This window comes from Apodemus sylvaticus, chromosome 1 (genome assembly GCF_947179515.1).
Source record: "Apodemus sylvaticus chromosome 1, mApoSyl1.1, whole genome shotgun sequence".
Taxonomy (NCBI): domain Eukaryota; kingdom Metazoa; phylum Chordata; class Mammalia; order Rodentia; family Muridae; genus Apodemus; species Apodemus sylvaticus.
The window spans coordinates 109,114,149-109,127,317 of NC_067472.1; the positions used below are offsets into that span (position 1 = coordinate 109,114,149).

At 46.7% G+C, this 13,169-nt stretch overlaps 1 protein-coding gene across 1 annotated transcript in view; it reads right to left on the reverse strand.

Annotated features, from left to right (window-relative positions):
• The window catches only part of Tenm4 (teneurin transmembrane protein 4), a 561,145-nt gene that overhangs the window by 96,956 nt on the left and 451,020 nt on the right, over positions 1–13,169 (reverse strand). Inside the window, 1 exon segment of the mRNA XM_052158525.1 lies at positions 10,226–10,411. Coding sequence (XP_052014485.1) covers positions 10,226–10,411 — 186 coding nt within the window.

The following is a 13,169-nucleotide window of genomic DNA, read 5'->3' on the forward strand; positions in this document are numbered from 1 at the left end:
GTTTGGTCAGATCTCTTTCCTAAGTGATTAGCCCTTATGATACTTGTTGGAAGTGAGTCCTCTCTGAGAGAGAGTAGACACTTTGCAAAGAGAGCCATTTCTGCTGTGGGACATTGACGTAGCCTGGCCATTTAGGAGGCCAGGCAACTAAACAGTGGTTACTTACTCTGAACCAATGCGATTGGAAGTGAACAAAAGTGGGCTTCTCACTGAACTGCTAAATATCTGCTCTGTGCTCTGCTCTGGCGAGTCTCAAGCCGGCTGGTGCCGGTCTCTGAAGTGCATTTGAGAATCAGAATCAGTGCCCATTACCCTATAAGATTGGCCCAGTGGGGTTTGGTTCTTTCTCAGACTTTGCCAAGAAATACTTGTCTTTTAAAGCAAGTTCTGATTCACTGACCTAAGCCAGATAAAGGTCTAATGGCATTATTTTCTGGACTAAAGATCAGAGCAGGTGATTTGAGAGAGGTCCAACGTGTTGGCTTCTCTTCGTCCCAGAAGTGGAACCTGGATGAGCCACTAAACTCCCTCAATTTCAGCTTCCCTTTTCAACCAAATTGGCAGCATGAAATCTGTTTCCTTTGGAAAAAAATTAACAGTTCTCAAGTTCATGGTTGTAAAAATATGTCACTCAGTAGGGAGTAGCCCTGAATAATAATCCCATTATGAAGTTCAGTCTACATGTGGATGGTGACCGTGTATTGAGTCCCGGGAGGACACTGAGATACATATATTCCCTGCTGGCATGATTTTATTCCCAGAAAAGGCCAGTGAATTGAATTAAAGTCAAGGAACTTTGGTTGGTACCCATTTAGTTGGGTCCTCGTAATACATTTGTTATATTGGCAAGGCTGGCTCAGCTGAGAAGTCCGTTATTGGCCTGTTGTTTGAATGTGAACTGTTCCCTATAGACTCCTATGTTTGAACATGTGTTAGCCAGCTGTTTGGGAAGGTGGTGGGACCTTTTGGAGGTGGACTCTCATTGGAGGAAAGTAGATCACAGGTTTTGGAGCCTGGCCTTACTTCCTGTCTGCTCTCTACTTCCTGACTGCTGATGTAATGTGGTTAGCTGCCTCATGAGCCTGCTGCCACAGTTCCACCATGACAGACAGCATCCTCTCAAACGGCTCAATGAAATAAACTCTTCTCCCCCTTAGGCTGCTTCCCATCAGGTGTTCAGTCATAGCAACAATGAAAGTAGTAATATAGTCCTCCAATCCTTTTTCTTTATTAAAAAAAAAAAAGAATCCTGGGGTTGAGAGGTGGCTCAGCAGTTAAGAGCACTGACTGCTCTTCCAGAGGTCCTGAGTTCAATTCGCAGTGACCACATAGTGACTCACAACCATCTGTAATGGGATTGGATGCCCTATTCTGGTGTGTCTGAAGACAGCTACAGTGTACTCATGTAAATAAAATAAATAAATCTAAACAAACAAAAACAACAGCAAAAAAATTCTGTTCTCTCTTACTTATTGCCAACTTATTGTATTACAATTTTGGATGTTAACTCTAGTTCACAGAGTCTGTCAAGTAAGGGGAAAGAATAAGAACACAGTAAACAACACAGTGTAACTTAAATCTACTGAGGGACATTCCTACCCAAGGGCTAATGCTTGGTAATCATTGCTTCATATCATCCTTGAGCTGACCTTGTGAGGCAGACCTGCCTCTAGGTTCATTTTATAGATAAATATATGATAGTGAAGTGACCTATCCAAGGTCACCCTGGCTGGGATTCAAGATCTGATTAACCAAGAAGCACATGTATTGTGCCTGGGATTGTGTTTAGACCCAAGGACTAAAAGCTAGGACATGATATTTCTCCTTGGGAAGCGCTGTTTTCTTTTTTCTTTTTTCAAGTCTCCATCTGAGCCTCCATTCTTACAGCTATGGGGTCTCTGTGGAGACTTAGACATCACCTATGCCATGTACGTATTTCACATATTACAAATCGCTTTGTCACTGGGGGAATCCTCTTCAAAGAACAAACTTACCAAAGCCAGGCCTTCTCTGCAAGGGAAAATGGGCAGCAAACAATAGACCACCCGCTCCCTCGACTGCGGCCTACGTCTTGTTTCCAGAGCCTGGCTTGTGTACCTAGCACACGGTGGGTGCTTCACGTATGTTGTCTTTCCTTGCTCTTGAGCTTCTGCCCTTCTCAGGCCACCCAGGCTGGTTCCCAGTATCTGAATTCTGATGGGCCAGAGGCCATAAGGAATGGGCGGGGTGACGTGAGATGAGATGGAGAGGGTGAAAGGTATGGGGGGAGGGCACGGGAATGATGGAAGGATTACAACACAGTGCCACAGACAGATCTAAGTGACTTAGTGACTTGCTCATAGGACATTCTAGGTCTATGACTCCATGACCCCAACCCCACCCCTATTAAGTAAAGGATACTGTGACAAAGCGGGGGTGTGGCAGCATGTAGACACACTGTCATGCTAATGGTGTGTATTTACATTTTATATGCACATTTCTTCTTATATGCTCACACACAAACACAGACACAAAGACAACAGGAAAATAGAGGAAGACCATACCTTTAACTACCCTATCCAGATAGTGAGCTTGGGAGATAAAAGACAGGACATTTAAGGTAGGACCAAGGAAGCGCAGAACTGCCTGCCATGTGACCATGCCAAGTGTTAAGGAGACACTAGGAGAGGGTGGGGAGTCAGCGTGGTGCCCAAGGTTTGGGACAGGCCTCCGCCATGGTGGGAAAAACCAAACCAAAGACAAATGACATGGGGCAGAGGGAAGGAGAGCAAGCACATTCTCCATGAAGAGCCGAGAGGAACGGTCAACTCATTCTGGGGTCCAGGCATCGGAAATGTGGTCATATAAACAGGAGGCACATGGAAGACTGCAACAGGAGAGACAAGGCTGGGAGGCTGCACAAGTGGCCACAGTCTGCTCTGTCGGGTTCACTAACATTCAGGGGAAATCACAACTAACCCCTTTGTCTACCCAGATCAATGGCCAACCTCCGTCAACGGGAGTCAGTTAGAGGGACAAATTATCTGGGAAGACAAGTTCCTGAGAAATTAGAGGTTAGAGGTTTACAAATTCTGCATCATTTCTGATACATACTAGGGTCCGAGGTTGAGACTTTGGCTGAATACATTGCTAGCATGTCTATTTGACTCTTTAAAAGTATTTGGGAACAGACATGTCTACACAGACTAAAATGCAGAACGTTGAGTGCCCTGAGGAAGATGGGTCCCTGCTTCGTGCATCGTATGAGGGATGAGGTCCAGGCTGATGATGTCACTGTGAAAAGTAGGAAAAGGAAAGGGAACCTGGCCCTTTCTTAACTCAAAAGACAGAATGGTGCATGCTGGGTTTTCCAATGGAGAGGCCATTTGAATTATATGACAATTTAAGGTCTTCCCTACTTGTGAGGATATGTGTCCAACATTGATCTGATATATAAACCTGGTGCATACATATGAGCTGTGTCTAAATGCTCAGAACTGGTCTCTTCAGTTCCAGCCCATGTCAGTAGTATGCTCACTCTCCTCATCTGGACTATCTAAGAGGCTCCCATCTCCAGTTTCACTGTACCTCCTTTTCCTATGTTCTCATATAGATCAGGCAGAGGGGGGCGTCTTCTAAAGCAGTCAATGCCCACATGAGAATCAAAAGTCCCTAGAAAGGACTGAACTATAATGGAGAAACTTTATCTGGAAGCCATGATTATATAAACTGTAAGGACTTTTTTCCTCACTTGAGAAAAATGTTAGACGGGTACTATTACTGTCTGTCTGTTTGTCTGTCATCTATTGATTTATCTATTATCTATTTATACCAAAAATACTGGTAGATGAGAGACCCTGTTCTTAGTTCATATATCAATGCAGTAGCTGTTATGATGAAATATGCACCAGGAAGCTGCATAGTCAAGTGGAAAATTGAGAACAGGGGATTTAACGGGGCCGGTATACTCCCCTTTATTCTGAGAGGTGTTGTGGGGTCTGCTCACCAGGAGGATATGAGGGTACTGTGAGGGAGAATGGCTTCTAAGCAGGAGTGAATACAGAAAGCCATGGAATGGCAAACATGGGGACCATCCAAATGAAAAAATGAAATATGGGGAGAGTCCATCTTAAAACTATCCAAGAGGTCTCTGGCCAGGAGAGGAAGGCCACTGCCTCTTGGTTCATCTGTTTCTTCAGTTGTATACAAGCATCTAAATTTGCACAGCAGTCCCACATTTTGCAGGCATCTCCCCGTGTGCTGCTCCAGAGTGTTGCTCTCGGAGAGTACGGGCACGTAGGATGTCCTGGCTCTGGTGGGTGTCTAAGCTTTCAGATATGCAGCGCTCTTTCAGAGGGATCCGAATTATACATTCTTCTAAGGACTCTAAATTCAGGGGCAGAGTGTGTGACATGAGCTGTGATTTCTCTCCCCAGAATGGCAAGGTTAGGTGAGTCCCCCTTGCTGGAGTCCATATGACCATCACGGTGTAGCTCTTGCATTGAGGGAGTTTTCTGAACAGAGAACATCCTTGATTGTTTCAGACTCAATGGCGGCCACTGAAGATTATATATGCTCCACAGGATAATCTCCTGAAAGCCGGGGCTCACTTCAGAGAGCTCTTTCTCTTTGAATGTCATTTCATTTCCAAAGACTGTATAGTAATACAGATCCTATTTAGTACAAATACTTTTAATACCTTTGAAATATGCTTGCTTATTTCTCCTGACCACAGGTGGGAACAGAAGCCAGCAGAAGCAACTGAGACAGCGCAGGCTGTCTTCAGAGTGTGGGTTTTCAGGAGATAAGTGTGGTCATTGAAATGTTCAAATCCAGAGTCCACATATCAAAAGGGGTTCCTTTGCTATGATGACACCTCAAATCGTGCTGAATCAAAAAACCGATGCACCGGTCACAGCCAAGCTCAAGAATGGAATAGAAAACGACTTCCACCTTTGGCTAGCGAGAATGGAAGGGACATCTGGCTTTTTGAAGTACAATGCTGTTTATCAACAAGATAAAGGCAGAAGTGTCCACACAGTGACTGCTTGAACAAGTTGACATGAATGTTCTCCAACACTGCCATTTGAAATCTATGATATTAAAGCATTTAGAGAAGATGGTGGCAAGACCATAAGTTTGCATTGTGAAAGAGGGTTCAAGAGTTCATGGAATTTCTGTGTGTTTCTACTCAGGGCTGCAGGATAAAGGTGGTGGTGGTGGCAGCGGCGGCGGCGGCGGTGGCAGCGGCTGCAGTGGCGAGGCAGCATCAGCATCAGCATCAGCATCAGCAGCCTCTTCCTTTGCAGGCTGCAGTCATTTCCTTGACACTGCACAAATGTTTCTTGGGCTCTTGCTATCTCCCAGTCACTGAGGAAGTGGAGAAGGTATCACAGAGCCACTGACAGGAGGTTCTGGGGTGGTCTTAGGTCTCTGGCATTTCTGGGACCGCCATTATGAAGATATATTTTTTCACTGGCCTGAATCCACAGGGGTTTCTAAGGATTTATTACAATGGTCCCCAGGAGCACTGGGCCTCTATCAAGGATGGTGAAGAACATGACTTGGGGCTTCTTCTCCTTACATCCCACAGGGGTCTTGGCTTGACAATTAACACTTGAATCACTAATTCACAAGGCAGAAGAAGCAGAGGTCACTCACTGCAGCAGGGGGCAGGAAGGTGTCTAGAGTCACCTGAACTTCTTTCCTGCAGATACCAGCCACTAATGTGATGTTCTTGTTAAGATCAAACAAATTCATGGGTTTTTTTTTCCGGGATGCAGGACTGGTGGACGAATAGTCAGCAGTCTCTACCCTGAGATGATGCCACAAATCTCATTTATTTTCTTCTAGTTCCCCACCATTACCACAGTGCTGAAGTCTCCCAGAGACACCAGTAATCGGACTCCTGATTACTGATAGCTCCAGATAGTTCCTTGTGTGCAGTTTCCTCTCTCTCCTTTTCCTGACAGTCTCAGGTCTTGTTGTGAGAGCTTTTGAGGATGGGTAGCAGAGGGTCATCATATCTCCTGAGCGACTTCTGAATCCTCGTGTGATTATGAGGGGAAACCTGAGAGCTACCATTTGAAAGTGGGCAAAGACTCCAGAAGATTCTGTGGTTTCCTTTAAAATTCCTCTTCACCACGAAGTCTGGTTTCATTCACTCAAGGGTGTGCGTCATCAGAGTGTTATTTTGATCTTTACTCCCAGAAGAGGCTGTTGTTTAAGAATCAGGATTTATGTGATTGGACAGCTCTCCCGAAGTTCGGTAAATAATCCTGAGCGTCTGGCATCTCCTGCTATCACAGCTTTGGGGTCAAGGTTGGATTTTATAAATGAAATCAGAGGCTGGCATTTCCCACACGTGTTTTGAGGCTCCATGGGTGAGGGGCACCGAGGTGAGTAAAATGATCACCATAGAATTGATCCAGAATGTTAGCGTTTTCAGACAGGAAAAGAAATTAAGCACCTTCTTAAATTTAGCAATAGTTTTCAGCTTTTCTAAAGAAATTGGAGGTCAAGCCTTGGATTTACAGGACCCATAACATTACTGGAACAGACATCTAAAAATGCACTTTTGATGACTGTGTATGGACCATACACTTGAGAACTAGAACCAAGTCAATCCATCTTACCTTAGCTTTTAGACTAGGAAAGCGTAGTTCCCCATATATAAAAATGAGTGTTGTATATGCAAACGAGTGCCACATTTGCAAATGAAAGCATTAGTACGGAGAGGCCAAAACAAAATTGAAGAATCCTTCTTCTTTTGGGGGATAATTTCAGGTGAACCACTTCTGGCATGATAGGTCTGCTATCCTATGGGTGGTAGAGGAAAGGGCCGGGATTCTTCTGATGAAGTCATCTAGCTGGCGATGTCATCCAGCAGCACACTCTGGATGTACTGAGAGAAAAACTGCCCCCAAACAACTGTGTAGTTTTCCCATGGCAATTTCACCAGAGACCTAGCCTCTTGGTGCTAAGACTAGGTGATTCCTCAACAGAAGGCATGGGAGATGGGAGGCACTGCATGTGGAACAGTCTTGCAACAATAAAAAAAAATATTGTCTTTAAGAAAGATGCCATTAACCCATTTCCTCTTCTTCAGAAAGCCAACTTCTTTTGAGATAAGATAAGCAGTCTTCATTGAAAGACAGGGGAGACCGAATTCTCTAAAGGAGGACTTGTCATGACTACTACAATGAGCTGCTCTGGAAAGTGTCACCTGGGTAAAAAAGGTTCTTCTAGTAGAACTTGGCTTGGGGAGCCTAGAGTTATCTTGGTCTTCAAATGCTTCCTTCCTGCCTGCTGTAAGGTAAAGTTACTTCTTCCTGTTTATGTAGGGCAGCAGTGTATAAGCAAACAGACCCTGACTCTGGTTTCCACCTCACCGTGTCAAGGCACTAGCTTCTCTGGGTTAGGAGAGAACAGGATTGCAGGGTGGGGACCAGCTGCAGGATAAGACCCATCTTGGCACAGTGGACTGAAGACAAATAAAAACTGAATGCTTAGCATCTCTAACTTCTCACATCAGCCCCTTCTGTCCCCCACGTGATGCTCACTGGGAATCATTTTAAAAAGGATTTCTTCTTACCTCTTCAACAAGGGAAGGTAGACCCAACACTGTCTCCCTAACTTGAACCCCCAGCCCTTTCTACCATACAAGGTTACAGACAGATGTGCTCCTTCAGCACAAGGGGGTGGGGTTTCTCACAGGGGTGCAGCTGGCCACAGCAGAGACCCAAGAAGAGGAGGGAACCATGCAGGGAAATCACACAAGGACAAAGAAAATGCTCATCACACAATGAAGACTAGAATCCCGAGCACAAGGTCCTTTCATCTGAGCCACTGTGACCAGCCCATGACCTCTTCTGTGTCCTGTGACATTTGCTCTTTTATGACTGTCAGTATTTTTCTTCTGCTACCCACGTTTATTTTGATGCTTCTTTTATCTAGAGAGAAAACCTATCTGGAACTAGAGAAGAACATGTTCTTAAAGGGGAACAAGAGAGCAAGCAGGAGACATAGGAAGGAACATAAGGCTTCCTGGTGCCAAAATAAATGGGACCTCCTTAAAGCCGGTCTGACGAATAGCTATCGCCGATGTGGGCCAGCCTGCCCATAAGCCCTGACATAAATCTTCTGCCGTGAGGCCATGGGAGAGTTTCCCTCCATGCCTATCATTTGACATAGGTGAGGCGCCTTGTCTTATACGAGGCAGGTATTTTTTGGAATTTGGCGGAGCAAACTTAAAACTTTATAAGTAAGGGAAGGAAAACAAAATGCATTCTCCTTGTGTTCGTACTGTTTGTTTTTCTTTAAAAGTGTGCGTGAGAGAGCAGGGTACAGAAGTGCACACCTTCTGCACACAGCAGGCCAAGGCAGGTAAATCATCATGGACACCATAGAAAAGCCTTGGGTGCCTTCCTTAGGAACACCGTCTGCCTCATTTGAGGGAGAGTCTCTCGTTGGCCTGGAGATGCCCAGTTAGGTACATTGGTTAGCCACTAAGCTTCAGAGATCCTCCTGCCTCTGCCATCAGATGCGTGGGCCACCACACTTGGCTCTGACATTGGTTCTGGGGATTGAACTTAGGTCCTAAGGCTTGCGAGGCAAGTGGTTTATTGAGTGAGCCATTTCTCTGGTGCATGATTCTTTCTTGGAATGGGAATGGACTTGTGGGTAAAGAGGCTGAAAGGTCAGGCTATCCTCAGAGGAGAACACAGAGGAAGGGGGAGACCCTTCAGATAACCAGCCCCACTTTTCACTAAGAGAATTCCAAGGCAGCCCTGAAGTACTATGACATCATCATGCAGAAGCTGTCAGGTATGGCGAGAGGGGATGGCATAGTCTGCTGTGGGGAGAGAAAGCTGGATCACCAGTCTGAACAAACTGCCTGGCCTCTGGGCAGGACCGGAGCTGGAGGCCCGGGAGACACCTGGGCACCATCTGCAAGGAGTATAGGGCAAACAGCTGGGAAGGGAAAAAGAATCAAGCTTCTAATTCTTGTTTTTAAAAAGTTAGGTGACCTTTCCTCTTAGGTCTCTGAGAAAAAAAATCCATACTTCTTTGCATTGTTAGAAGTGTAAAATAATGCAGTTAAGGCCTTAGGCACAGTGCTTGGCACATCATAAATACTCAAAAATTAGAACCCATTATAGTTAACAAATATAATGTGTTCCATAGCTGTTTATTGACTCGGTGATGTTGCAGGGGACCAATGACTTGAAGTAATGGCAAAGCAGAAAGAACGGATGCATGGTAGCGTCATTTGCTGAAAACTCCTTTGTCTCTCAAAAGCTAGGGCTTTCCTTGCCATTTCTATGAGACCCAAGAGGTCAGTTTCTATGCTGAGAGGCACCTGGAATTCTGCCTTATAAAAGCCATGTGCTTACCATCTGATTGCAAACCCTTTCTTAAAAAAAAAACAACAAAAAACAGAAAGAAAGAAAAATAGGAAAGGGAAGAAGTTAAAACAAGTACACAAAGCAGTTGATTCAATAAAGAGCTTTTGGCGAGTGTTCATTCCAGGATAATAAACCAAGCGAAACGTCTGGCTGTGTTTAAAATCAACAAAGCCAGCAGGAAAGGCAGAGAGACGGGAAGAAGTGATCAGCTTGTTTTTAAAGCTGCCGACAGTGCTGCTTCAGCAGGGACTGGTGCGGAGCAGCCCCCAGAGAGGAGAAAGGAGACAGATGCAGACAGGATGGAAGCCTGGGGCAGGGGAAGGAGGAATGCAGATGTGGCTGGCCTAAGCACCCCGGAGGAGAGCTTCATGCCAAGGTTAGAGGCCTCTCTTCAGGAGCCACTGCTACTACTAGGAGCTACGCAGCCACAGAATGCAATGAGGGCTACGTGTTTGGATCACTCCACCGTGTGCCACTCTGTGCCAAATGCTTTAATTATTCTCCCCATCCTATAGGTGAGGAAACAGACTCCAGGAGGGGATGGCACTTGCCCATAGCGGCCATTGCGACTCATCTCTGGGTGAAGAGCGGGGTTTCATTTAGCTCAGGATGGGCCAAACAGCCAGACCTGCTAACCAGGTGAGTGCCACCTGGGGATTGCAAGCTGGGAGGATGTGTGTTGAAAATGGCAGATGGCGCATTTAAATCCAGCTCATGTCTAGGAGAAGCCTGTCATAATGTCATCAGATGAAAGGACTTTTGGTGCCAATTCACATGCAATGGAGGACCAAATGTCTCGAGAGCAATCAACATGGCCCCGGGAAGTGCGTGCGCCATACCGATGGTGCAGTGCTCGCCGTTCCAGCCGGGGCTGCATTCACACTTGCCGTCCCGGCAGGTCCCGTGTTCTGCACAGCGTGGGTGGCAGGCCCGTTGGTCGCATGCGGCCCCCATCCAACCGTCCTCACAGCGGCAGGTGCCTCCTACACAGACGCCGTGGCCACCACAGTCAGCAGCACAGATCTCTGTGGGCAAGAAAGAAGGGCCAAGGGGTGGGAGGAGAGAGAGAACAAAGGCTTATTGAGCCAGTTGTTGCTGGGAACAAGGGTCACACTTGGCCACCTAGATAGGCTCTGTGAGCGGTAGGGATTCCGGTGGCTTGGCGAAGTAATCTCCACGGCCAGTGACCCTGAAGAACAGTCCTTTGGCAGAAGCCTACCGGGCCTAGCTTCCTCACCAGAAGAGGGGGATTGTGCAGCTCTGCTGTGTTTGCTTTTCCCTACTGCCAGTCTGTCCCTGCTTTTGTGCTTGCCACTTCCAAAGGGGACCGGCCTTCTGAACAGATGTGAGAAAAAGTCAGATTTAATTAAAAACCAGTTATGTGTGAAAACAAAGCGAGGGTGAGTCCCTGTCGCCAAATGAAGTGCTTGTGGGCCTGGCGAGGACCCCATGGCGTTTCCCTGCAACCTTGATTCCAGTGGAAGCCTGGCTGGAAAGTGTGTGTGTGTGTGTGTGTGTGTGTGTGTGTGTGTGTGTGTGTGTGAGAGAGAGAGAGAGAGAGAGAGAGAGAGAGAGAGAGTACTCATGGGGTTTTCAGTGTCGTCACCCAACTGTGGTCTGTCCTGTGATGCTGGGTTTATTCTCTGTCCTTCAGCTCAATGCCCTCCCCACCATCGTCTAAATGAGCTTTTAGTTCCAAAGTAAACAGCTTGGGGAGGAGGCTACTTCATGGCCAGAGTGAGGCCGCCTTGTCCTTCACAAAGGCTGGTCTGTGTGGGTGCAAAGCACACAGGGCACAATTCACAAGTCCCCTGGGCACCAAGCCAGAAGCTGCTTCATGCTTACTGAAAACTGAGACCCAAAGGTTTCTCAACTACAACTGCTTTTTAGGAAATTTGTGTAACCCACATACCCCAGGATCTTGTTTTCCAGGGCTCTGATGGAGGCCTAGACTTGACTGAGTCATGGCCCAATAGTCTTCCAACGTACTGACAATTCCAACAATTCAAATGTCTTTGCAACTGGGTTAAGTGGAACCTGTGTCAAGCTTGAGTCACCACCCATTCCTCCCTTGTAAGAGGCACTGCTGGTCTGGAAGCTGCTCTGTTCTAGGAACTTTTGCTAACGGAAAGACAAAGGGCTGGGAGATAGTTCAGTAAGGGTGCTTGCTGCATAAGTTCCCACTCTTAGCCTGGAACCCCTGTGCCTGTATTAAAGCTGGGCATGGCTACAAGTGCCTGAGGGTCACCAAGCAGCCAGTCTGGTTGAAAAGGTGAGCTTTGGGTTTAGCGAGAGATCCTATCTCCAGTGGAATATGGAAGAGAGTGATAAAACAGGGTGAGTATACACATGCACACACATGTACACATGTACACACACACACACACACACACCAGAAAAAAAATAAAATTGGATCTCAGTGGTTCTGACTTTTATTACCAACCTAGATGATGATGATGATGATAATAATGCTAATAAAGAGTTGAAAATTTTAAAAGCACAGTAAGAATTGCTATTTTGTTTTCCTACACAGATATCATGCCAAGCTGCCACCTCAGAATGGAGATCATGGCTACATGCAGTACACATGGCAACTCTCAGCTGTCTAGGGGGCAGGGTAGTGGCTGCAGATGGGCAGAAGCAGTTGTGACCTGGAGCCAGAGACCAGGCTCTATGCTGGACGCAGGGGCTTCTGAACTGTGGGACTATATAGGATATAGGATGGACCCACTGGGCCACTCATTTCGGTTAGGAGGGGTGAGCATTGGAGCCTTGCTACAGAACAGCCCTCTGCTACTCTGTAGATGGTAGTGAGTGCCCAGGGAAGAACAAGGAGCAGAAGGCCAAGTAACTCAAGACGCAGGGCAGCTCACTTCCGACTCAGCATTCAACGAGGCTTCTGGGGTCTTGGCCTACTCAGTTATTGGTCTTGGGACCCTGGGGTCACTTAGTTCCTCTCCTTGGGTGTCACCTTCCCCATCTACTTCTGGAGGAACCTGATGATATGAAAAGTCCCTTTGGGTTCTGAGACAGATTCTATGCTGCAATACCTTCCATATTACACAGTACAACCAGCAGGTACTAGGCTCAAGGTCTCTCCTCCTCTAAGAATTGTCTGCAATTCACTGTCAGTTAACCTCGTGCTCCTTCCCACCCCATACCAGAAGGTGATTCTCTGGTCAGCAGCAACCTGGGGCTGGCTCTTCTGCCTCTGATCACCTCTGTTCCTGACTTGATGCTCATTAAATAAGAGACAGATCAAGGCGATCTACGCGACAGGTGCCTGAGAGTAGAAAGTCGATGTCTGTGCCTCTTGGCCTGGCTAACTGCCCAGCATGCCTGTCTGTGTAGCATCTCTACAAGATGGGACTATACAACTCAGTATCACACACCCAGCAACCCTCCAGGGTAGCATTTCCCTCAGACAACATCTTGGGCTTTCCTAAAACAAAAAGCAACAATCTTCAGGCTCCCAGCTCCTGCCAATCCTGGGTTGGGTTGCATTTCTGATGCATTTCAGAGTCAGCACTGCCTCCAAAGTGTGCAGTTTAGACACACTCAAAGGGCTGTGCCTCCTGGTGACTCTGGAGCCTGGCAGAGCACCCTGGGAGAGAAGAATGACTTAGCTTGGGTTTGCCTAGCACTTTTTCCAAGTGGCAGTTGATGATAAAAAAGGAAACAGCCAACATTCCTCTACACTGAGATGTCGGGTCAAGGCAGCATCTGGGTCTTAGGCAGCAGGGCACAGAGCAGAAGAAGGTCCAAGAGCAGAAAAGGTGGGCT